This window comes from Falco peregrinus, chromosome 1 (genome assembly GCF_023634155.1).
Source record: "Falco peregrinus isolate bFalPer1 chromosome 1, bFalPer1.pri, whole genome shotgun sequence".
NCBI classification, from domain to species: domain Eukaryota; kingdom Metazoa; phylum Chordata; class Aves; order Falconiformes; family Falconidae; genus Falco; species Falco peregrinus.
In genome coordinates, this window is record NC_073721.1 from 86,531,175 (window position 1) to 86,556,421 (window position 25,247).

Consider the following 25,247-nt stretch of genomic DNA (forward strand, 5'->3'; position numbering starts at 1 on the left):
GGGGCCGCGGGAAGAAGGCGGGGGCTGCTGAGGGGCATCGGAGCGAACTCGGCCACCTTCTACCGCTCCGTTAGCGCCTGGTGCTGGCCAGGGCGTGCCCGCCGAGCCGGGACCCCCCGCACCCCCCGCCGCCCCGCCGCGGAGGGCCCTGCGGAGGGCCCTGCCGAGGGCCAGGCGGGGCGCGGGTGGAGGCGGTGCGGAGGCGCCGCCGCGGCCCGGCAGGGGGCGCCGCAGGCGGAGGCCGCGCTCTCTCCGGCGCGGCGCTCCAGAGCCGGCGCGGCCTGCGTCGGGAGTGGAGCCGGGAGGCCGTGGCGGGAGGGGAGGGGGCACGGCGCGGCGGGAAGGGACGGGACGGGACCGGGGCGGCGCGGCCATGGAGATCGGCACCGAGATTAGCCGCAAGATCCGGGTGAGAGAGAAGTAGCCGGGTCGCTCCCTCTCCACCCGCGGCCGGGACCTGACCCCGCTTGTGGGGGCTAGGCCCGGCCGCCGGCTGAGGCGCCGGGCTGCCTCCGGCCTTCCCTCAGACGCGGGGGCGGCGGGGGCGCAGCGGGCCCTGCACCGCCCAGCCCCCTTCACCCGGCCGAAGGAGGCGGCGGGGTGAGCCCCAGCCGGGCCGGGGTTACCGGCGGCAGGCGGCCTTCGGTCTCGGGGCTGCCCGGGAAGGGGCACGAGCAGGAGAGCCGCCTCTTCGGGAAGCGGAGCCGGGGCCCCGCCGTGCCCCCGCGGGCAGCTGCCATCTGCCCCGCAGCCGGCGGGCCCGCAGGCCCGGAGCCCGGCGCTGCCCGGGAGGGGGAGCAGCCGCAGCCCGGCGCCCTGGCGTGCGCCCCGTTACCCTCAGGTCTTGTCGGCTGCTCCCGCTCGGCAATCGCAATTTGAAAATCCTGGTAGTTGTTTGGTGTTTTTTTCTTGCTCAGCCGGGAGTGACCTTTCATCAAACCATTCGGGATTCGTTTTCTTTGCACCTTATGAGCCCGGATGGTCTCTGCGTAAAAAGGGACAGCTGGGACTTGGCGTTTGTCTGGTAGTACCAGGAACTGGCATATAGGAAGTATGGTAGAGTGTGAGATTCCTGGCAGTTCGCACTATTCCGCTGTCAGTCCCTCACTCTTGCTACGTTTCTATCCCGAACAGCGGAGCATAGGAAAAGGAAAAGTAACGTGTTAAAACACGTTCAAACAGTTAGTAAGACAAACTTTGCTGAGCCTCCCACCGTTTTGCAGTTAGAAATACTGTGTTGCTCCATCACTTAAATACTATTTCATTATTTTTTAGGGTGCTATAAAAGGAAAGTTGCAGGAACTGGGTGCTTATGTTGGTAAGTTTTATCATATGTTTACACTTCTCTGTATGTTCGTTGTTGTTAGATAGGAAACAACCAGCTAGTTAATGGAACATCGTATTTACCTGTTATTACTTGTGTTACTGTATACAGAAGCCTTAAACTTGAGATGAATTATCTGAAGTGTTGGACTAGTATGAATGAAAAAAGACTTCACAAAGTATGTACAGTCTAAGTGTAAGAGGAGGCAGTATGTGGACATTGATACATGAAGAACTAAAAGGAAATAACTAAGGAGGCTATCAATCTTCCCTTTCAAGGAGAAATGGTGGCAAGAGATTTGAAAGAACAACAAAACAAACAATGATGTCTGTGAATGTTTAAGGAAGTTTCTTTGAAGCACAGGGAGAAATATTATATATGTAAAGCAAGACCCTTGCAAATATAGCAGCCGTTACCTGTGAGCATGCTGAAATGGAGTATTCCTTTGGCATCTTTTCAACAGCCTTTTGAATTTAGGGTGACTTTTTTGTCAAAATTAGAGGAGAAAGGGTATTACTGTAAGACAGAGGTAGGCTATTTTAGGAGGTGGAAAAGCCGTGTCAGAAACATGTAGGACAAATCTTCAAAAGGTAAGAGCTTGGCTGTTAAGGGGAAAATTAAGAGCTTACGTTAGGTACATGTTTCATCAACATTAGCTTGAATCTTAGAGACAGGGTGAGATTTCATTTTGGATGGTGAGGCGAGAGATAGGAGCAGTGTGTCTGTGTTTTGGGGTTTTTTTCCTAATTCCAGGATTAAACAGATGTTGTACTTAAGAGCAGCTGGTTTTTACAGCAGTAAGAGTTGGTAACTTAACACAGTGTTCTGTTGGAAGCAGAACACCTCAGTCCTGCAACTGCCTTGTTGGTTGTATGATATGATACTTCTTGGATTTCAGGAAGATTTCAGAGATACCATGAGTTGCAGGACTAAGTTGAAAATTTGTAGTTTGATCTTGAATTCATCTTACTACCTATTTACAGGAGGGCATTATATTTATGGAATCAAAATTTATTGACTCTGTAGAAGGGAGTTGCCTATTAGCTGATATTCTGAATGCAGCAGGTGCAAAGGAACGTTGTTTAGAATTTTTTCATTGTAAAGTTACCTTTTTTCACCTTATCAAAAGTTTTCTTTTTCAATAACTCTTTTTGGGTATTTTACCATCATTCCAGGTTTCAGTTTCTCAGTCCTTGATTCTTTGTCTTGCTTTTTCGTGGATTTCTGAAAAAACCCTTTCTTATCTCTACTACCAAGATGCTGGTAGAATACTAGTAATCTTTGATTCCAGCTATGGTGGATTATGTATTTTTTCTGTTCTCTCAGTTTCTGGTATTCAGAAAGCAGTTTCCAAGATCAGCATACAATATCTGCACTTCTCAGTAAACTTCCAAACTTCTTTAAATAACTGTATTCTTTATCACCAAATCTGACTGCACTTGACCTTTTGTCTCTTTTAAAATGACTGTTTCACAGTTTCTGTCATTTTTCAGAGTTTTTGCCTTGACTTGATTATATTTGATAACTTTTCAAGAAATGTTTTTCAAAACCTCTTCATTTCTTCTTTAGGTAGCTAGTAAAAATCAGTTCTCCCTCATTCTAGCCTCTGTGGCAAGAACCATGCTTTTCTTTCTTTCTGTAGTTGCTAGCTTTTTTCTTTTGAAAAGTCTTCAACAAGACATGTTGAAACTTACTTGTGTAGAACTTAGAAAAAATTGTATCTGTGAAGCAAAATAAAGATATTTAAATATTCATCAGTATAAAAATTGTCAAACGCTGTAGTTTGGCATACAATTTAAATTGGCATAATAGCTAGTGCAGTCACTGAGGGAAGCAGTTATTTTCTTTCTTTCCTCCTTCTATTATACTGTTGTTGTAATTGTGCTAACTTAACGTTTTGGTTTATACTTAAAGTATCTTCTTTACTTTATGTTGAACCACCTGAGGAGCTGATCAAGTTTAAAAGTAGCTTGGCCAAAAAAATAAAATTTATTCAAAGTTCCTCGATCTGAGTATCCATCCGTCTTGTGCAACTTGTAGCTCATGTAAAAAACCCAAAACACCAAAAAGAAGTTTGGGTTGAGACTTGGAATGTGTTGTGTTGGAACACTTGAAGAGTGATACTGGATTGCAGGTGTGATGTATGAATGTTATATCTGTAGTCTGGGGTACAGATGAATTATTTACAAGATACATAAGCATAGAAGAAAGGCAATTCCTTTGATTTGTATTTTGAGATCTATTTCATATTTTTCATTTTTTAGGTCTTTTTAATGTTGTGTACAGTCTTAACTTGGTGAAATGAATATAGCTATATTAGTGCCTTTGTTCAAATTCACAATTTGAAGTGGATTTCCCAACTATCTTCACTTACTGTCGTTACGTTCATGTCATGGAGTGCTACTGGAGAATAGTGTCATTCTGATGAGTAGAGGTACCCTGTGTGAGCAGTCCAGCAAGGGAATGGATTTCTCCCTGCGTATGAAATTGCATTCATTATGGAGTTAGAGAATCAAGACTCTTGGGCTTGCTGGCTTTTGGTGGTTTTGTTTGTTTGGTTGCTTTTTTTTGTGTAGATGGAAAATCTGGAAGTGAATACAATTTTGATTTGTTTAATGCACTGATCAGAAAGGGTTATTTATCTGTTTGGCCTTTGTGACTAAAGGAAATTTGACAAGGATAAGGTGCTATATTTGGCAATATTTGAAATTACGACAATTGTAGATGGTTGTTAGTGTTCCAAGTAAAAAGATGTAGGCAACAGAGTAGCTTTCTTTTATCTTGTCCTTTTTTTGTTTTATTTATTCACTTTTAAATACTTTGATCTTATCTTCAGTTCATGCTCTTGTGAGGTTGACTACCTTTTATTCCTTACATAGCTGAAACTTGTATTGAGCCTCAGAGGTAATGGAAGTCATGTCAATTTGCTTACCTAATCCTCTGCCTACAGAGTCTTTGTAGTAAAACAGGAAAAAAATATCCTGGTTACATGTTTAAGGATGTTTGCTATGTCTTATGATTTGTTATACTTTAAAACAACGTATTTCTCTTTCTATTAGATGAAGAGCTCCCTGATTATATTATGGTTATGGTGGCCAATAAGAAGAGTCAGGAGCAGATGACGGAAGACCTTTCCCTTTTCCTGGGAAACAATACTGTCAGGTTTACTGTATGGTATGTTTGTAAGCTACTTGTTACACTTCTTACCAGTAATCAGGACTGCTTTATATAAGTGAAACCTGAAAATTTAAGAAGTTACTCATCTTCCTGTTGTGTAATTTACATTAATTAACACTCTTATGTTGCTGTTCTAATAAGGTAATTATTTTAGTCTGTCAAGTTAGGCTATTGAAATGATAATTAAGTTGCAAAGGACTGGAGGGCTTGTAGTCTGTGCTTGCTCTTAAGTCCAGTCGAATTTTTGAAGATAGTGTGAAATGCTCAGGTAGGTGAGGGCCATATGTTGACTTAAAATTATTTCTGCAAAGCCCACTGTGAACATGAGAGTGTTATTTGCTGTAGTTAGATGTAAAATAGTTCTTCAAAGATAAACTTCTTTGTTTTTATGCTAATAGTGCTTCAGATTGCTGTTGTGCATAGGAATTACTATATCAGGACAGATGAGCAGTGGATCTAATTCTGTATACTGCCTTTGACAAGGCTTAGCACCAAATGCTTAGGTATTCCCACCTCTCGGGCTGTTGTTTATTACCACTACCTAGCTCTACAAAACAAAAGTAGAACCCCACAGTTATTGTGAGCAGGAAAATTAGCAACTAAAGCAATAAATTTAAACTCCTGAATATCCTGAGTGGGGATAATTTATGCTATGCTGTATGATACCCTTGGCCGTTATGCATTTTCTAATACTGAATTTGTCTTACAGTGTAAACCTTTAATTAACTCCGTGTTTAAGAGTATCCACACAGATATTTCACTCCAAAGATTTTTCTTGCTTTCAGAGTTGTGTATGTTTTCAAGTTAATCTTATTTCTGATTCTCTAACCTAATACAGTATGAAGGAACATTATTTGGTTTTGCATAGATTGGAGAAATACTACGTTTTTTCTGCTTCTTCAGTTGTTTTCCTTTGAAATTTTCATACTGACTAGTTATGTTCACTTCCAGTGTTTCTTTTATGTGATTAGTGAAGTTCCCTTTTATTTGGTTGGGAGTTTTTATGCTATTAAATAGCAGAGAGTAACATTTTAGAAGTTGGGTATGTTATGAAACCATAAACATTGACAGAAAATGAAAGTTAGTTCCAGCTATTACAGTTCACTGTATTAACAGTTTAAACTGATGGATTTCTATGTGGCAGTGTGTTGTGGTTTAACCCCAGCCAGAAACCCAAGTACTACGCAGCCACTTGCTCACTCACCCCTTACCCCAGGTGGCATAGGGAGGAGGACCAGGATGGAATGTAAAACTTGAGGGTTGAGAGAAGAACAATTTAATAACTGAAATAAAATAGGACTCCCCCCCCCCCCCCAATAATAATAACAACAACAATTACAATGAAACGATTAGAATGAAAGGGAGGGAGAAGGGGAGAGGAACAAAATCCAAAGGGAAGGGTTAAAAAAACAAGTGATGTGCAATACAGTTGCTTACCACTCGCTGACTGATGCCTAGCCAGTCCCCAAGCAGCAATCGCAGCCTGTGGCCAAGTCCCCACAGTTAATATACTGAGCTTGACGTTCTGTGGTATGGAATATCCCATTGGCTACTTCAGATCAGCTGTCCTGACTGTATCCCTTCCCAGTTTCTTGTGCCACTCCAGCCTCCTTGCTGGCAGGGCCTGAGAAACTGAAAAGTCCTTGACTTAGTATAAAAATTACCTAGCAACAACTAAAACATCTGTGAGAACATTATTCTCACACCAAATCTGAAACACAGTACTGCACAAGCTAAGAGGAACTTAACCAGGACACAGTTTAACTTGTATGGCTGTAATTTGAGTTTACTTTCAAAGTTTTCAATTTTTTCCTGGCATTTGTCAGAAATATGAGAAAGTGGAATTAAGCATGCACCTCTTTTTTTAAAAGTACACAGGCATTTATGTTCTGTGTTCCTTCTTGTGCCCTGCCTAGGCAAAATATGTGGGTTTCATTGTATCAGTATGTCATGCGGTTGTCTTTCCCATAGTAGTTTGGGAATCAGTTAGAAAAATTGAGGTTTGCAAGTTGATGAGGGTAACTAATACTAGGGTTTTGGCTGAATCCTGTTATAGAGTAAGAAATAACACAATAATATGTAGCAGAAAACACTTTTATGGCTTTGTAAATGAAACCAAAACTTCATTGAAAAAAATAACAAAGAGGTAGAGAAAGCAAATTTCAGCAGGGAACAGAAATAAAGATTTAGTTTTTTTAAAAAAAAATGTATTTAGAACTGGATATCAACTATATGTAGATATTGCACCTCCAGCTTGTCTTGACACTTGCTTAAATTTCAAATGTAATGAGTCTTCTAATCTCAATTCAGTTAACCCCATTTGCTTACACGTAAAAATTCAATGTTGGAGCACTGTCAGGTAACCAAGTAGGTATTGGTTAAAAGAATGATATAAAAGAAGACAAGATGAAACCTATGCAATAAGCTGTAAGAGGACTGGTGAAAAAAAAGTTAAATAGCATTGTAGTTGGGAGTTTTACATGCTTTTAAAGGCAACCCAGCATGTTTGCATTCTTCAGCATTGGGTTTCTGGCTAAATACAATACTCAAAAAGGTTTGCTTTCCTTGGTTAGTCTCTGTAGCTGGTAATTTGGGGTCATGGCAAAAGTTTCACAACGATTCTGTGGCAGACCTGGTAGTCCTGCTGGTTTGCCAACACTTACTCTGAACCAAGTGTCGGGTCACAGTTCTCTAGAGGTCAGTGTGAAAGCTGATATGAGATATCGTATGATAACAGAACTGAGCTGACAAATCTTTTAAGAGTGTTCTAGTGAAAATTCACAAGGAGGTGAGTATAAGCCTTCCTTACTTTTCCCAGTTTTCAGTATGTTTTTGTTTCTTAACTCTTTTCTAATAGTCAGTCTAAGTTATGGAGGTGCCCGTGATCAGGTTTGAATTCCAAGTAAGAAATGCGCTTAAGTGTGGGGATTCCCCACCCCCACCCCCTTTTTTTTTACCTTTCTTCTCACTGCAATATGTGTTTAGCCTTATTATTTTATAGCTGCCTGATTTTCCATATTGCTTCAGCTTGGTGCCTTTTTCACAGGCAAACAGTAAATTTGGTGCCTTACTGAAATATTTTTGCTCATCAGCATGTCTCAAAGAATATGGTTGATTACATACAAAGCATGCTATAAGAATCCTGAGTATGTTAAGTGCTGTGAATTGTGTGTTGTTTAGGTTTGTATTTAGAATTATGTTTTAACTCTGCTGTGTAATTGGAGTTTCATATATGAAGTAAAATTTTCGGCTACACTTTAGGCTTTTAACTTAGATTTTTTTTAAATACTCCTTTTGAAAACAGTTAACTCACACCATTAATTGTACTGAGAGTGGAAAGTACTGCAAACTAAGTGCCAAAAGTAGATGATGTGATGAATGCTCTACCTGCATTTATGAGGACTTGCTGGAGGCAAGATACTTAAAGCCTTCCTTTTGAGGTCAAACATACATCAGTCAATGGGAAGTGAATTATCATTAGATAAATGAGATACTTGTTATAGGGGAGGAAAGGCTGTTCGTTTCTGAAAGGTGATTATTCTGAATGTATGTTAAAGTTATTCTATTTCTCAGTTTTCTCTTTTGTTCCTTCCCTGTCCCCCATGTATTTCAGGCTCCACGGTGTTTTGGATAAGCTGAGATCTGTGACTACTGGTAAGTAAGAAAATTAATTTTAAGTGAAAATAGGTTTATCTTTTCTGTGTAGTGTTGCCATGTCTAAAGAGTTTCAAAAAAGATCTTGGCTGACTGTTCTGTAGTTATCAATTCATATGGTCTTTTGGGTCCTGACTCTTTAGAGAATTGCTTTATATTTTGAGATAAAGAATTTATTTCTGAGTCCAGAATTTATTTCTGAGTGTTTCTTGCTGATGTTTTCGGCTGAGACAGCTTTCAGCTTGTTTTGTTTTCAGATTTGTGCAATGTTTTGTTGGCAGTTTCTTAGCTACATTTACTGCAAAATCTGTATTGCTGTGCTTTGATGTGAAAATGAAAGGTGCCTGTCTCCACAGAACCAACTAGTGTAAAATCTTCAGAATCTAGTATCTTTGAGAGCAACCCTCCTTCCAGCAAAAGCAGTTCATGTGTAAGTGATGAGAGGAGGCGTGAGGATATCTTACCACCTCTTGCAGTTTCCAGCACTCGGACTGAAAGAAATGACTCAAGAGTTTCAACTAGCTCACAGGAGCAAAGGAACACTGCTTCACGGTAAAGGTTCTTCTTACCTATGAACACACATTCAGACATCAGTAATTGCGTGACTGTAGTAGCCAGTCTGAAGAGCACAGATACTTGGAAAGATCAAAGTAATTTTGAAGAGTAAAGCATTGCTACAATTGGTTGCATAAAAAACATCAAATCAGGAGTTCAGTTCTGTTTCTTTAGCAACAAATGGGCTTAGATTTATTAATCAAACTAAAAAATAGTGATCAGTGTGTTTAGATTTGTATAAACAGTAATACCTTAATGATTCTTCCCTGCTAGTTTTGTTTAAAAGACAGTTCTCATTTTCCAGAACTTTTATTTGCAGATGAGTTAATACTTGGCAATTTCTTATTTTATCAGGCAGTCTTGTGAAGATGGTTCTGCATCCCGCTTAACATCTACAGTCAAGCCTTTGAGGGAATTGTCACCTTCTGAAGCTGTAATTGACATTAAACCTGAACCAGATGATCTAATTGATGAAGACCTAAACTTTGTGCAGGAGAATCCTTTGTCACGGAAGAAACCTATTGTAACTGTAACTTACGGTTCTTCTCGTCCTTCTGCTGAAATCTACCGACCACCAGCTAGCAGGAGTGCAGATGGCAACGTGCATACGCACAGATTGTCACAACAGGGCAACTTACAGGGGAGCCGGCAGTTAGACATGCAAAACTGCAGGTCTTTGGAAACAGGCCAGCTGTGCAATCCAGAAGCATTTGACAGCTTAGCAGAAAATTACAGACCCACCTCCAAACCTAGTGCCGATAAAGTAGGCAGTGAGGTTAGTAGGATTTAAACTATTGCAATATTTTACACTTGCTAGGAACCTAAATTACTATGTACGCTTCCAGTAAAATCTTGACCTCAGAGAAAATGAAGGACTTCTGTCACTGATACCAGTAGGTTTGGGATTTAATCCTTTGAGTCCACTGATAAAAAGAAACTGCATGGTTTAACATCATCACCTGACAGGTTGCTGCATCTGAGTTAATCAGCTTGTACATCTTCATGCCATATTGAGTTGGGCTCATTGTTATGATGCACGTGATGAATCAGAAATAGTAATTTTGATCTCCAGATCATTGGAACAGCATGATCTTTTGTGAGTGCTATGTAAATCTCTAGCTTTATGCAGTTCTGTAAATCAGTATTTTTGGGCTGCTGTTTATTCATACCTATGCTAGATATACATTAGCTTCTAAAGCCTGTGTATGTTGCTTATGATGATTATACTATTTAGAACCATGGCATTTAAGATCTCTTTGGGATGGGTGTTGTACAAGGGACAAACTAGAAGGTGATTGCTGCCCTACATACCTTGGAGGCCAGACAGAGCCAGGCAGGGTGATAGTCCTAGCTGATAGTTTTAAGACTATCCATGTGAATCAGAGCCCTTTGTGAGAGGAATGAAGGTTGTTACGGCTGCTAACGTTGTAATGAATAACGTTGTATTCCAAGTGCATTTGTGTTTGTTACTGCTTATATAGTTCTCTGTCTTTGCTACTACTTACTTAGTTCTGTATAAAGGACAACAAATTTTATTTGAAAATCTGGAATGCTTTACGAAGAAAGAGATGTGCTGATGTTTGGGGTTTTTTTTGTTAAGATGGGGAAGTGAGAATGAGAATATAGTGAGAAAGTAGTGATTTGTTTAAGGTAGTATGTATGTCACTGATGAATGACAATCATACTACTTCTTGGAAACGTTAGAAAAAGGTCTTGTGATGATTTTCTTCTATTACTATTCCATGAAAAATGTCTAGAAGAGGGCTATTTCAGGAGCTTTTCTTAGAACTGTGGACCTGTGCTGTATTCTGCCACCTTTTTGACGATTTCTCGTGCTTATCTTTAAAAAGGTCTTTTTTTTAGGTATTGGGTTTTTTACTGGATGAATCTTCTGTATTGGTGTAGTCCAGGCCCATCCCTTAGGATTTTTCGTTCTACTTGGAGGATATAGGATCATTTAAAGGGAACTGTGTACAAACCTGACATCCAGATGCCTCATTGTGCTCCTGTGTAGTTCAGTGCTGAGTGATGGTTCCTACAGGAATTATTGATGTGTGCTTTCTCCTAGGCTTTCACGCAACCTGGGGTTTAAATTTGTCACTCATGTGCATGGTGGTGAGTGGCTGTGTCAGAACAGGGACCTTGCACTGCCTAAACTGAACTGTCCTGGCTTTGGAACATTCCAGCTTGCTAGAAATTAATCCTTACACTAATCTGAAATTAGAGTTGATACAGAAGAGAAAGTCATTCTTAGTGATTTAACTTTTTTCTATCAGACTTTCAACAGGTGCATCTTGAAGGTTAGCATGAATTTATTTGGAAAACTGCTTTTTCTGTAGATGTTGGATAAATTGTTTGTACTTTAGAGTTTTTCCCTCTTGCTTTCTAAATGTTGTTTACAGTTACATCTTTAATGATATGTTTGAGTGTAATTATGTCTGATTTGCATATTCTCTAGTGTTGTCACTTGTTTCTGCAGACCGTACAGTAGTCCTAGACTCATACAACTTGAATGGAAGTTCTCTGTCTTCTGGCCATAGGTAGAATTGCAGTATTATCTTTGCTGCTTATTAGTACATGTTTTATGCTAAATTAATTGTTTTGGCTGCTTTGTTTGTTGTAGGAGGAAAGCTCCAGGAAGAGACGGTTGCCTGTTGTAAGCTCAGTAGTCAAAGTGAAAAAGTTCTGTAATGATGGGGAAGACGAGGAGGAAGAGGAAGACTATGGATCACGAACAGGAAGCATCTCCAGCAGTGTGTCTGTACCTGCAAAGCCAGAAAGAAGGTACTTAAGATCTTAGTGATTCTGTGTGGTTCCAAGAATGAATTTAATGAACAAAAACTTTGGAAGTGGAAGGTGGGGAAAACTGTTCACAGTTTTGAAAATTGACACTCAAAATTCAGTAAGCCATTTCTATATTTTTTTGTACTATCTCACAACTCTGTGGGTGAGATACCTGTTTGTACCACTCTTTCTCCTCTGATTTTGTAACCTGTTTTTGTCATTGTGCATAAGCTATAATGGCATGTGAAACTTTATTTGAGAAAAGTTTACTGGCAAAAGAACATTAATGTTGGCATGTTTCAGACTAGATATTTAGTGTTGTAAAATAATTTTCCACGAGTTTTAATTGCTTTGGTTTTATTCCAGGAATAGTTTTCAAACCAATTATCACTTGTTCTGTAAGGTGATTTTAACTTTCCAAAATACTTCAGAGGTTTTTCCTTTTTTTCTGCTCCCTAATTCTGACTGAATGTCAGTTGTCAGTCAAAGTACATCAATGGTTTATATCTGATTTTCAACAATAAGAGGAAGAACATTTAAATTAGGGAAGAGATGGTTCTACTGGTTTACAGTTCTAGCCTGTGTAAGATTTGTTTTAAGCTAAAACACTTTATTGAATTTAACTTCAGTGCCATAGCACATTTATCTTACTTAAACTTCCTTATTGTTGATGTTCAAAGACAAACAGAAAGCTCTTTTTACAACTAGTATGTTTTTGATAGTCAACGTTTTCTGCTGGATCTTACTCCCCGAGGCAGTTGCATAATTACTAGTGCCAACACAAACAGCCACAGATGTGTGGGGCAGAGGTGGGAAGAAATGAATGGCAGTTGTTCCTTTCAGAAGCAGCATGTTTTTACAGCAACTTAAGCTGAGAGGTGAAATCGTGCCTCTGGACGTTCATTTTTGAGAGCATTTTGTGGATTCCCATCCACTTGGAGAATAGATGAAGAAGCTGAAAACAAATACGAATAAATTGATTTTAGATGATGATTTCTATCAGTGTTATGTATAACTGCGTTAACCTGTTGAAATATCAGTGTTTAACATGGATACAGTTGCTGTTGAAATTCATGTACATTTAATTAATTAATTGTTTTTCTCTCCCTTAGACCTTCATTGCCACCTTCAAAGCAGGCCAATAAGAATTTAATACTGAAAGCAATCTCTGAAGCACAGGAATCTGTTACAAAAACAACCAATTATTCCACTGGTAATTAGCATTATTTTTGTCTGTGCTAGGCTATAATATTTCCAAGCTATATTTTATAAATCCAAACGCTTAGAGATAAAACAGAATCTTAAATAGTGCATGTCAGTAATACACGTAAGGGATTTTCCATGTCCTATGAATATTACATTTAGTCTTCAGTGATGAATTATGTAAGCATAAACAAGGGAGGAAAGAGTTATTTAAAATACATTAATCAAGATAGTAAGTCTGTAAAACATATAGATACAAAATGGAAGTGCCAGAACTATTCTGAAGTTGATAGTTGCTGGGGGAAAGTGTTCAAAATTAGGCAGGTTATGTGGTTGATCTTTTTTTTTTCCTGCACTCTCCTCCTTCCTTCAGAGAGGGGAGGAGAAAAAGCCAAATAGCAAAAGACCAGAATGCACTGGATGGAGGTAATAGAAGAGCAAAGTAACAAGTAACATACTGATTGGTATATCAGCGTATCTTGTCTTTAAACAGTGAGTATGCAATTTCAGTTCAGTGGTTTTAGGTATTGAGTTGCAGTTGGTAACAGCAACTGAGCAATGCCTGTATGTAGGCATTCAGTTCTTCTAGCTGGGAGACTTCTGCTGAAGAGGGGCAAATCCAGCTTCTCTCTTGTGTGCTTTCATTTCACTGGGTGTTAATAAACCTAGTGTTGTCAGCAGGAAGTACCGCACGTTGCCAGGGAAGGAGCATTCGCTATATTACCTAAACCATGACTTTTATGCCATCTGGAGCAAGACTGAAAGCTATCTAAACTCTCTTGCCTGCTCGTGCTCTCGAAACCCACAAACGAACTGTAAGAAACACATACCTTCCTTCCACATTAACATTTACTAAACGGTCATTGTGAACCTCTTCCCTGTTGTTGTTACTTGTATTTTCAAGGTTGCGCAAGTGCTGATAAGTAAATCTAAAGGCAAGAGATGTGTAGGGAGTTTTCTGTGTTTAGAGGCTCTTGAACTGGAGGAGATGTCCATGCATGTTAAAAGTGGGATAGAGTGAGCTGCTTTTAAAACAGAATAAATGGTATGGATAACTAATAGAGATCATTGTCAAGCTTAGAATTGAAGAAAAATTAACTAAGAATAGTTCTAGTAAACCACTGAATTGCTTGACTACTTACAAAAATATATTTCATAAAGTAAACTTCTAAAAGAAAATTATGTTTCTTCATTAATAGCAAATAATGTGCCTCCCAAGCATTAACAGCTTGTCTTCGTTATAGGTGATAGGAAGAATGAGCAGTTTGAAAAAAGCAGTGACACAGAGAGCAGTATACTCAGGCGATGCAGGAAGCTCTTTCCTGTGTACATAGCAATATGGTGGGAAGTAGAACATAGCCAGAAGATTTTAAATTAAAACGATTGATTTTTAACAGTGGTGATCTTGTAGTTTGACTTACCAACATGAGACTATTTCAGTGGAGATACCAAAAGGCACCACTTTGTAGTTTAATACAGAGGTGATTTGTGAATTTTTATCTTAGTATCATGCAGGCTGTTCCACTTCAGGGGTAATATTTAATGTATTTTTTTTTGAAGTATTTTGAATAGAATATGGAATTAAGCTAATTTGAAATACATAGGTAAAACCAAATGGTAAGGTCATAAATTATAAATCCAGTCCTGAGTGGTACCTTTTAGTGGTATGTGTCAGAAGTTGAGTGTTAAGGTGATACTCAGCCAAGGGAAGAATACGCTTAGCGTTTCACAACCAGTTCTGACAGTCTTAGCAGAAGCCAAGTAAAAAAGTCACCCTGTTGTGCTGCTACCCCCAAAATCCATGCTACACCTGAAAGGAGGCCTGTAACTACCTGAAAGGAGGTTGTAGTGAGATGGGTGTCAGTCCCTTTTCCCCAAGTAACAAGTAATAGGATGGGAGGAAACGGCCTCAGTTTGTGCCACGGAAGGTTTAGATTGGATATTAGGAAATGTTTATTCACTGAAAGGATTGTCAAGCACTGCAACAGACTACCCAGGGAGGTGGTGGAGTCACCACCAGTTATTTGAAAGACTGTAGGGACATGGTTTATTGGTGGACTTGGCTATGTTAGGTTTACGGTTGGACTCAATGATATTAAGGGCCTTTTCCAACCTAAATGATTCTATGATTCAACTGTCATTGAGTTTTATATTCTATTTGCAAGCACCTTAGCATAGGGTAGCTGGCACTGTATGGAAAGCATACATTGATAAATCATGATTGTATGAAAGATGGAATGAAAAGTGATTTCAATACCATAAGAAAGTACCACATTAATTATGTGTAGAAGTGGTTGAATGAATACTTTGCTGATGTTGCTGTAGTCCTTTTTGTGCTGTTTTGTCTTACAAGTATATATTCTGAGGTGCCACTCATAGGGTGATCTATGCACATGTACAAATGTACTTTCACACTAAGAATTTTACAGGTAGCTAAAGATGCTTTTTGGGGAGACAGGTGCTTGGGATCTTTTTGTGTGTGTGTGTAGGAATTTGTTAGAGTTTAGCACCGTATGTAAAAATAGCACTGTAGAGTGATTGGGTTGTGTGTAAATTTTTTATCATTATTTCTTTATTTAAAGTTCCACAGAAACAGACTGTTCCAGTTGCACCAAGAACTCGAATTAGTCCAGAAGAATCTCAGTTAGAAGTAATACATGTGCAAAATAGACTGCCTGCTCTGAGTTCTCAGCTTCAAGAAGAGCCAAAGGAGCAGACAGTTGAAGGAGTTCAAGGTGATCCGATTTTGTTGCAAAGAAAGAAATGTGTGTGTGTGTCTGTGTTAGTTTCAGGGAATCATAGAAATGAGGAATGGGAAAAACACTTCTGTAAGAAGTTAGTTTTTACTTGCTGAATCTTTAGATATTTAGGTTGTTGAGTAAAATTTGGTTTGACTAAGATCTTTGTTAGATCAGCTCATGGTAATTGTTAAGGAATGGTAAACATTTGTTATTAAAAAAATCTTATTTTTTCAGTCTCTTACTTCTCATATAGATGTGTTTGGACTCTTTTTGCCAACATAAAATTGTTGAAATTGTGTCTGTAAAGTATGTAAGAAGAAGCTTTATCAGTCTTTGAATTATTGTACAGGAAATATTTATGCTAAATATTTTTGTTCTTTTGCCATTGAAATGGAAATGACAGCTTGCTTAGGACAGTTACAGAAAGCCAAGTAATTTTTTTCAAATCACAAGTCAAACATAGAACAGTGCTACTCTGATTTGTTTCACCTCTTTTAAGACCACCATAACATAGTTAGCTGCTTTCCTCTGTGTGTGTTCTCTGAATAGTCAACACCTCTAAAAATGAGGAGAAAGGACGTGGTTTGTACTGAGTGCTGATTATGGGAAAGACTAGTCTTTCCGTATTTGCATTGTGCCATGCCATCTGGCTGGAGAAAACTTGTTGCTGTTTCTGAAACAATGAGAAAGGGGTTTATAGTGATGAGGATGGTTTCTTTTTTATTGGAATTGGGGAGGGGGTGGTTGTGATTTTTGGTTTTGGGTTTTTTTTGGTTTTTTTCTAATCGAAGGAATTGGAAGCGTATGCTTCAGTTCTTTAATCTATATTTTAATTTTGACATGCAGTAAAATATGCTTCAAATTGCTGTTTTTTTTAGGAGCTGAACAAAAGGAGCTCTCTTCTCGGCTCCAGATTGATCCTGTGACTGAAGATACCTTGCAAGTGACTCAAGGTTAAGTCTTGTGATCTTTTCTTTTCAAACTGAATACTGCTGGTGAATGTGAAAATAGGATTTCCTTTTCGGTTCTAGTATTTTCTAGTTTTTACCTCTCTAAGGAATAAAAGCCTTACATCAGTTAAGTGTTGAAAGCCTGAGAGATTGTGGGTGTGTGTGGACACCCTTCAGTGCTGTTTCAGCACAGCCATTTCAGTAACAAAGTTTCCTGGTCAGGCCTAATACGGCCTGTGGCTCCTCTTGATCCCCTTCTGTGGAATTAGCAAAGAAGTAAAGTGTTTTCTAGAAGCTACTAGTAGGCTAATTTTATTTTAATTTCTTATCAGCCATGTAAATTCATATTAAAAAATGTGCTGTAAGTTTAAGAGTACAATTACAAGCTTATTTTTCTCTTTTTCTATGTAATTTTTCTCCCAAATCAGATTACTATGATGTAGAATCTATGGTCCACACAGATACTAGGTCATTTATCCTGAAGAAGCCCAAGTTATCTGAGGAAGTAGTTCCACAGAATCAACAATTGGGAAAGAGAGCCACAGAGGCAATACGAGTACTCTCAGGTCGTCTAATACAGACACGGTAAGAAGTTACTTTTTAGGACTATTACTAGTCAGAATGCTTATTTGTGGTTTAGATGGAATCGTTCAGTCGTATTTGTGCTTTGGCAGCCCAGTCAGTGTCTGTGAAATCATGGAAAATGGACTGACGTTGAATAGCAGAGGAAAAAAAGCAGGGGAAAAAAACCTGCCAGAAATCCTTGTAAAGGGAAATTAATTCCCAGGGGAACTGTAGCATGAACATGTCTCTGATTTGCAGGAAAGAAGGAACTGAAAAGTACTGCTTCTTTTTGTCATAGCTGTTCTGATTTCTGAAATCTTAGTGAAGTAATAACTTAGCTTAAATTGCCTTTAGTTTCACGCTGAGATTACATTTCTTAAGGAATGTCCTTTAACACAGTATTGAATCTGTGCTCTTATGCTGGAGGGAGTGAATCCTGAGCTCTTATGCTGGAGGGAAAACAGCGCATTCTGCATGCAGGTAGCTCAGTGCCCGAAACCCAGCAAACAGTTAAGTGGCATGTGAGACAGGTGATTTAAGGCTCCTTGCTGGTGAGTTTGGCCAAGAGAAGTTTAAAGTTCATGTCAGCTTCAAATGATGTGTTGTGGATGTTTTTTCATTTCCCCAAAGGAACAAAGGCCAGTACACAGCCATTTTCCTGACTTGTTAAAAGCCTTGATAGCTCCAGCTACCAAATAGTTTTATGTATCTTACCTGTTAAGAGTTAAAATCCACTCAGAACAGTGTGAGGTACTTCATCGCTGTGGGCTGCTGTATTTGAGAAACAGTTAATGTTTCCTTTCCATGAATGGCTTTAAACAGCCCATGCTAATTAAAAATAAAACTAACAATGAACGAACAAACCCGAAAGGATAACCTTGCAATGTCACAGTTGAAAACTGTGACTGTGCTACAGGAAAGTGGTAGATTTTTGCACGTGAATAGGCCAGTTTCTGACTGGTTGAACTTGGAAGTTCTGGCTAGTAACGTTTTTAATGTGCTGTTTTTCTCTCTTAAAGGCATTCTACACTGTAGTTGCTTTAGCCTAATGTCATAGAGAATTGAAGTTTATACCATCACTGTTTGTCAAAGATGAGAATTCCATAGTGCATTTTCAGATATTTAGAATCACATGTCACTCAGGAACTCCCTTGGATGAAATGGGTAGGACCGTGGAAGATTGGAGAAAACTTATTTATACTCCCTCTTTTATCCACTTGGACTGCTGTCAGGTACAGGATACTGGGCTAGACTGATCCATTCATCATGCTAGGCATCGAAGTTCTTGGTGTCAGTATTTCAATTCTCTCTTCCTAGTCCTAAAAACTTTTATACCCAAAACTTTTGTGCCCACTGTTTCATAATGTGCTGTTCGGTATTTTTGGGGAGACACCTCTTTTGTGTATTAAAAGGTTTGTGATTCCAAGAATGGTATTTACCCTCACTTTTTTTGTCTCTAAACTCCTCAAAAGATTAATCACTCCTTTATTTAGCTGTGTCTGTAAATGGCTTTCAGATCTCTCTAAGCAGAATGCAACAAATTGAAATGTACCTGCCGAATTCTCTGCTGTATGCCATAGCAAGCTGTATTTCTTAGCAGTGCTTCAGGGAGACTAGAAGGCAAACTGTTAATTGGAGTACATTAACAGTAGTATCAAAAGAAGGATTGTCATTGCATGACTCTCCATAGATTAGCTTGTGCTGCATTTAGTTACTAGTGCAACTCACTTTTACCCAAAGCTCTTAAGTCAGAAAACCTATTTTTACTACATTTATTTCTTTGATAGAGATCAGCTTACACAGCCGGAGAAACCTGCTAGTCCCAAGTTCATCGTGACACTGGATGGTGTGCCCAGTCCACCAGGATACCTTTCTGATCAAGAAGAGGAAGATATGTGTATAACTGAAGGGTTAAAGCCAGTTACCCAAAATATGTGTGCCGGCAAAGGATTAAAAGGCCTTCGAGCACAGCAGATGCAAATTGTAACCAGGCAGCTGGAGAGCTGTGATGGTAATTATGCTTACCAATGGGATCTAACGTTAATGTGGTGGTTTGATTGTGAGTAGAACTCTCGGATATATTGTGCTTAAGGAGTCAAAGTGATAGCGTTTATTCTTCAACATTCTTTAGGCAAATGAAAGGTTGTAGTGCAGTAGGGCCATATCTTTAGAAGCCTTCATCTTGGTAAACTAGAGCAATACGGCAGGTGGGTAGTTTTCCACACGTCTCAGTATTGGTAAAATGTGTTGGTTTTCTTTTGAAAACGTAGTTTGTCTTCATTGCCAGAAATCCATACTTGTGGTTGATCCATTACGGTTTGTCCCCATGCTGATGGACAGGACATTTTATGATAAATGTTTTGCCGTGCCTTGAACTTTAAAGAATATGTCAGGTGGTGTTATGTCATGAATCCAGCTGTAAATGTGTAATGCGATTGAGAGCGCCATGGGGGAAGAGCAAAGATCTTTTAAGTCCATGTCCTTTCAGTCCCACTGGCTGCAGCAGTACTACGCGTACCAGGCAGTCTTAAAGAAGAAAGGAATGTTATATATCTGTTGGCACATTTTTACTAGTACAGTGAAATATATATTAGAGTACTACACTTGCAGATCTGTGCTTTTACTAGTATAGTCTCTTTCATACTTTGACCAAAGCCATTTGGTACAGGAGAGTGTTGCTGGTACAGGAGAGTGTTGCTGGTACAGTGACTTTGTTAAGGATTCTTATTTGATTGGCTATGTTAGCCAGAAGTAGCACGGGTGTGACTGAAGGTCACACAGAATCAGGTCAGCATGGAAGTGATTTTACAAACGGTGTGGTTTTACTGTAGGACAGCATTACTTGGCTTCAGTGTATTGCACAAAGGCGGCATAAAAGAGGCTGAGGATGGAATGCAGCTGGAGCAGTGTGGCACTAGTAAGATCAGAGACGTAAGTTCAGCAGTCCTGGAAAGCTTTGAAAAGCCAAAGGTTTAGGCAGATGTGGGAAAATTAAGACAACAGTGAAGGCATATGCTTATTTACCAGAATTTGCAGAATGAGGCTTTACAAATAAATAGGGGAAAGTCGAAGTCCTAGGTTCCTTAAGAGTAGTGAAGGTATTGAATGTTTCAGCTTGGAATTTTTTAAAATACTTTTTTGAATTGGAGTCATTTAACTGCAGTAACTGTGGTATCTGTCTGAGCAAATTAAATGAAAGTGGTTCTTTTTTGGTGTGTGCCCTCATACTAATAACTCCTATCTGACTAGTGTAAAAATTGATTTTTTTAAATTTATTTTTTTTTTACTTCTTGAAATAATTTTCTAGAGTCAAAAATATCTTGGAGAAAGGAAGCATAGCTATTATTAACATACGGCTTAGCAGAACAGTTGTAACTAAGGCTCAGTTGAAGAATCTTTGTCTTGTCTGATCGAGATCTGGTCTGTTTGACTTTAATACCTCAGTTTGGATTTGTGAAGAAAATGAATTTATTTTGCTTGTAAACAGTGCAAGTTTGATCTTTTATCACCAAAAGGCAGCTGTCAGTCCAATATTATGACTTCTTTCACTTCATAGTTTTGGGTATTTTCTTCAGATAATATGGTTGTACACAAATTTTTACTGTCATGACTTTTCTTGATTTATAGAGGCTTGCCAAGAATTGGGTTAAAAGGAGACGGTTAATAGGAAATATTGTGAATTTCAGTTCTGCTATATTGTGTATGCCAAATCGGATGTAGAGTCATAAAGGTCCCAGCTTGGTGGTTTTTTTCTTTTTTCTTTGCTTCCTAGTGGATATGGAACAGTTAAATGTGCTGCAAAAACAGGAGAAGGTGCTTGAGCGCTGCAAGTACTGGCCTGCCTGCAAAAATGGAGATGAATGTGTGTACCATCACCCCACACTACCTTGCAAGTGAGTAGCGCAAAGCTCATCCACTTGACGTGTTACTTTTAATTCAGTGCTACAGATTTCCCCTCTGTGTCAGTAAATATTCCGAGGCGGTGTAAGTCTGTTAGGGTAGGATCAGAGCTAGATTATCGCACTGTAATGTCTTCTGTTTTCCTCCCATCTACCACGTGTCGGAATACAGTGATGGTTTCAATAAGTAAGAGTCACAGCTCTGCTCATGCAGACTAAAGCTTAGTTTAGCATACAGACTGGTGTTTTTGTGTCACTTAGAGATGTGGGAATTGGTGTCTTGTTCAAACAATAGACACTCTTCTGCTAGTTCAGTGACTTTTGTTTTGTGGTTGTTTTTTTTTTAATTTGAAAGCAGAGGCTAACTCTTGAATGTGCAGTGTGCCTTTGACTTCTCTTCCACAAGCAGCAACAGTCTAGAACAATTTCTGTTACCAGTTTGGGTAGTTTCATTTACTCAGATATTTGAGTTTTCTTTTAAAATCCTACATAACTAAATTAAAAATGACACTTTCTCTTTGCTGAATAACCACCTTACTTAGGGAATTTTGTGCCCCTCTGTGTGAAGGTCTGAATTAACGGTGCCTTTCCTGCTCTGCACTGCACACTCAGAGCAATGCGTCTTAGCTTGCAACAAGTAGCTTGCTGCCAAACTCCACTGAGTGTGAGGTAGTTCACTTAATTACTGCATGTCAAGAGTGTCCACAGGGAAAATAAATACAGACCTGTTCGTGTACACACGACACCTGCATGCCCTACTTTGGAAGTAACTAACACGTGTGTGCAAGCCCTGTTGTAGTTCTGGAGTTCTGTGATATTCTGGCTTTCATGCATAACAGCTGCTGGGGAATTTTGCTCTGAGTATGGGCTTACGACTCAATTTCTTTTCCCTCAGAGTTTTTCCGAACTGCAAATTTGCTGATAAATGCTTGTTCATCCATCCAAACTGTAAATACGATGCAAAGTGCACTAAGCCAGACTGTCCTTACACTCACGCCAGTCGACGAAACCCCCATCCACCTCCTAAACCAGGTGAGCACATCTTGTTTTTCTGAGCTTTAAACAAAGGCGCTGAAGGAAAAACAGTATTTTTAGAAGAAACTGACAGTGGTGAAAAATTTTTTTTCCTCGATTTGACTAATTTTTCTTTCAACACTTAACGCTAGATGAAGAATACTAATCCAGTGTTACTGCAAAAACTGTTATCAGAAAAATGCTCTTGTGCAAGAGCCTGTATGAAATCTTTGCAAGGCCAAAATGGTGACTTGCACAACTAGTCCCTTCTGAAGGGATTAGCCAGCATGGCAGTTTTACTCAGATTTGTTGGGTTGGATAATCGAAAAAATTGGATACGTGTTGTACCAAGAGCTTGTGACACAAATTGAAAAGAGGTTTCTGTCTTTTGTATGAACATTTTTTTCTTTAATGAGACTGTTGAAGTTAACCTCATGCAATGATGAGATGACTTTGAGGGATGAGGTTACCCGGTGAAGGCAATAGCTGTGTTTGGAGTGTGGGTTTGTATTCCTGAGCCTTTGAACAGTGCCAAGGTGGAGGGAGGGCCTTTACTCTGCTGGAGTCACAATCTTTTGAAGTGGTTTAGGCCTTATTCATAGTATGATGTAGTTTTGTTATTTTGCCAGAAGGCAGACTATGCGCTTACCTCCTGTATCGTTTCCAGAGTTCCTCTGTATTACTGGAACGTGCACTGCCTGCACTTTTCAGTCCAGTTAGCTTGAACTCTTAACAAGCTCACTGCTGTTTAATTCTATCATTTGAATTTCTTTGCCTAATCTCTACTTAATTTGTTGGAAGCATTGCCACGACCATGGTACCTTCTGTCCTGCAATGGTGAAGAACAGAGACTAACGATGACCTGGCATTCTGTTCTGCCCTGGGATGAGATCCACTCAGTGCATTGGATATGCTTCCCATATTTCTTGCAGAGTTTTGGTGTATCATAAAACATAATTATTTCTTGCAGAAGGGTTGATATATTTGTTTGTGTGGAACCATGTTAAAAAAGCAATTTATTCTGATCCAGGTTCACTTCCTGTTCTTTTCTTTTCTACTATTAGCACTACTACCCACACCGTCTATATCCTCGAGTAGTCCACTGTGCAAGTTTTTTCCTGCTTGCAAGAAAATGGAATGTCCATTTTATCACCCCAAAGTAAGAATTATCTCCTATCTCTTCCCTTTCTTTCTGGAAAGATACTTGAAATATGTTACTTTGGGTCAGGAGACGTCACTAGCATTTAATGATTTTTGCTTGTACTTTTCACATTTTAACTGTAGCTCAGAAACAGGATATGCAAAAGCAGTGACTTAAGGAATTTGGAAAATTACATTTTTTTCATAATCTTTCTACTAGATGCTTCTGAGGAGTTTCAAAAAGGCAGTCAGCCATCACGCTTGTCAAAAATCTGCCCCCAGCGAGGATGCCTGGGGGCAGAGGGGGAGAAGGATAGCTTGTAGCCTGTATGGAAGGAACAAATCTCAGACTTGGCAGTTCCTTCAGATGTGCCTCAATATACAAAAACTTTAAAGATTGCCCAGTTATCCTGAAGGATATTACTGTAATTATATAGTACAAGACTTTATAACTCAGGTTCTATATAATTGTGTCCCCGCATATTTTGTGCCAGTAAGTTTAGTGCTTTTTTCTAGCCCAAACTTGCTGAAATGCAGTGCGTCCTCAGGACTCTGTTCTCAGGTGTTATTACTCAGATGCTCTGGCTTTTCCTCTGCCTTGCAGATAACACAGTGTCAGGGTCCTAACCTGTACACACAGATCGACTGGACCTGAACTCTGTAAACCCTTAAAAGCAAAGCGTTTGCACTTGTTTGCAGGGCAGTTTTGGTGCATCTAATTCATAATTAATCCTTTTTCAAAAGGATTTCCTTCTGTCACTGGGTTGAACCGATTGTGCTAGTCTGCATTATAGCTACAAATAGCTGTTGATTCATTTATCTCTTGGGTATGTCATACAAACGTGCATGTAACACGTTCTAGGTCAGCTTGTTCAGCCAGCCATCTTTGAGTAGCCTCTTCTGAAATGCTTTTCTTTTCAGCATTGTAGATTTAATACCCAGTGTACAAGACCAGACTGCACTTTTTACCATCCAACTATTGCTGTACCTCCACGCCATGCCTTGAAATGGACTCGAACTCAAACCAGGTAAGATTTTTTTTCCTTGGTGAGGTTTAGAGTGCATGTTGTGACTTATGCCACCAGTGTTATTTTGTGTATGATGAACAATGAAGATTGTATGAAGAAAGATACCTGTACAGGCATCTTTCTTTTAAAGAGAACTCTGTACTGTTTGTTTTCAGTAGTATAAACATTAACTAGTGTGATGCAAACCTGGAAAACAAGTGCCCTGCAGCTGGGGTGTGGCAGAGTCACTGGAATCCTGACCCAGATGTGTTCTGTTTACTGAGTTTTATTTGAATAAAGCTGCAAATCCAACATCAGCTCTTCTTTACCCTTGTTTTATCTTGTGTCCAAGCTGTCTTTTCCACAAAATGGTCAGAAGTTTCTTGGAGTGTTTCTGGCAGAACAGCTCCTTCCCATCACCAATCCATGATTTCATAAACTAGTAGCAAGCTTGCCAAAGCTGCCGTCATTGGCCCGTCTTAAAAGACAGTCAAATCACATGAGCCTTTCGCTTCAACTGATCCCATCTGCAGAGGTCTTAATCATAAGTTCTCAAACCGTCTTTACAGACTGGTAGGATTCTTACCTATGTGAATTGTTTTTCTCTTTCCCCTCAGTGAATGATTAGGATACAGCTTGGGACTGAATTTTGCCTCCTTTGGACAGTAGCAGAAAGGAAGATTAACTGCCAGGGGCACATGATGTTAGAAAAATTCATGCATTTGGAACTTTTAATATACATCGTTTTCATAAAATGAGGTTGATTGGATACTTGAAATGTCTCTAATTTTCCAAGTTTGTAAGTTTGAGCAATTTTACATTTTTTTTTACACTGTAAGAAGAAAATGTCTGTGTAAGAAAAGTTTTACTTTAAATTCCATTAAAAACTTCCAAAGCACAGTTTGTGTTCTGTTTGGGTAATGCTTCTTGCTTAAGATTAGGTGTGTTGAAGAAGTAAGTATAGCATCAGAAGCTCTTAGAAAGCTTATTCCTGTATTTGGGTTGTACTAAAAGTATTCTTTGTTTAGCAAATGTTTGGATACAATGCATACAACTGAACCAGCGTCTCAGCAAATTGTGACTGAACTCTTCACCTCCACACAAGGGAAAAAGAGAGCAAACGGTTTGTCTTTTGCGTATTTTTTCCATGCAATAGTCATCATACCCCTGAGACTTTCTCAAGCAGGGAAAACACAAAGGGAACAAAAATGCTTCATAAGCAAGAACAATTAAAC

General features: G+C 39.3%; 1 protein-coding gene across 1 annotated transcript; it reads left to right on the forward strand.

The window, feature by feature from the left end:
• The first annotated feature begins 285 nt into the window (after positions 1-285).
• Positions 286-24,912, forward strand: ZC3H14 (zinc finger CCCH-type containing 14). Its single transcript, XM_055809439.1, has 17 exons — positions 286-409; positions 1,276-1,318; positions 4,384-4,498; positions 8,115-8,155; positions 8,512-8,707; positions 9,065-9,485; positions 11,334-11,494; positions 12,607-12,707; positions 15,280-15,432; positions 16,317-16,391; positions 16,817-16,973; positions 18,740-18,963; positions 20,725-20,845; positions 21,747-21,883; positions 22,930-23,024; positions 23,927-24,033; positions 24,630-24,912. Exons 1-17 carry the CDS (start codon positions 374-376, stop codon positions 24,634-24,636), a joined length of 2,190 nt encoding a protein of 729 aa, XP_055665414.1. The 5' UTR covers positions 286-373; the 3' UTR covers positions 24,637-24,912.
• The last annotated feature ends 335 nt before the right edge of the window (positions 24,913-25,247 follow it).

Excerpts from the sequence above, each read along its gene's own strand:
- ZC3H14 (XM_055809439.1), top strand. The coding sequence starts at position 374 with ATGGAGATCGGCACCGAGATTAGCCGCAAGATCCGG. Across the intron at positions 410-1,275 it reads AGATTAGCCGCAAGATCCGG|GGTGCTATAAAAGGAAAGTT; the intron begins GTGAGAGAGAAG and ends ATTATTTTTTAG. Across the intron at positions 11,495-12,606 it reads CCTGCAAAGCCAGAAAGAAG|ACCTTCATTGCCACCTTCAA; the intron begins GTACTTAAGATC and ends TCTCTCCCTTAG.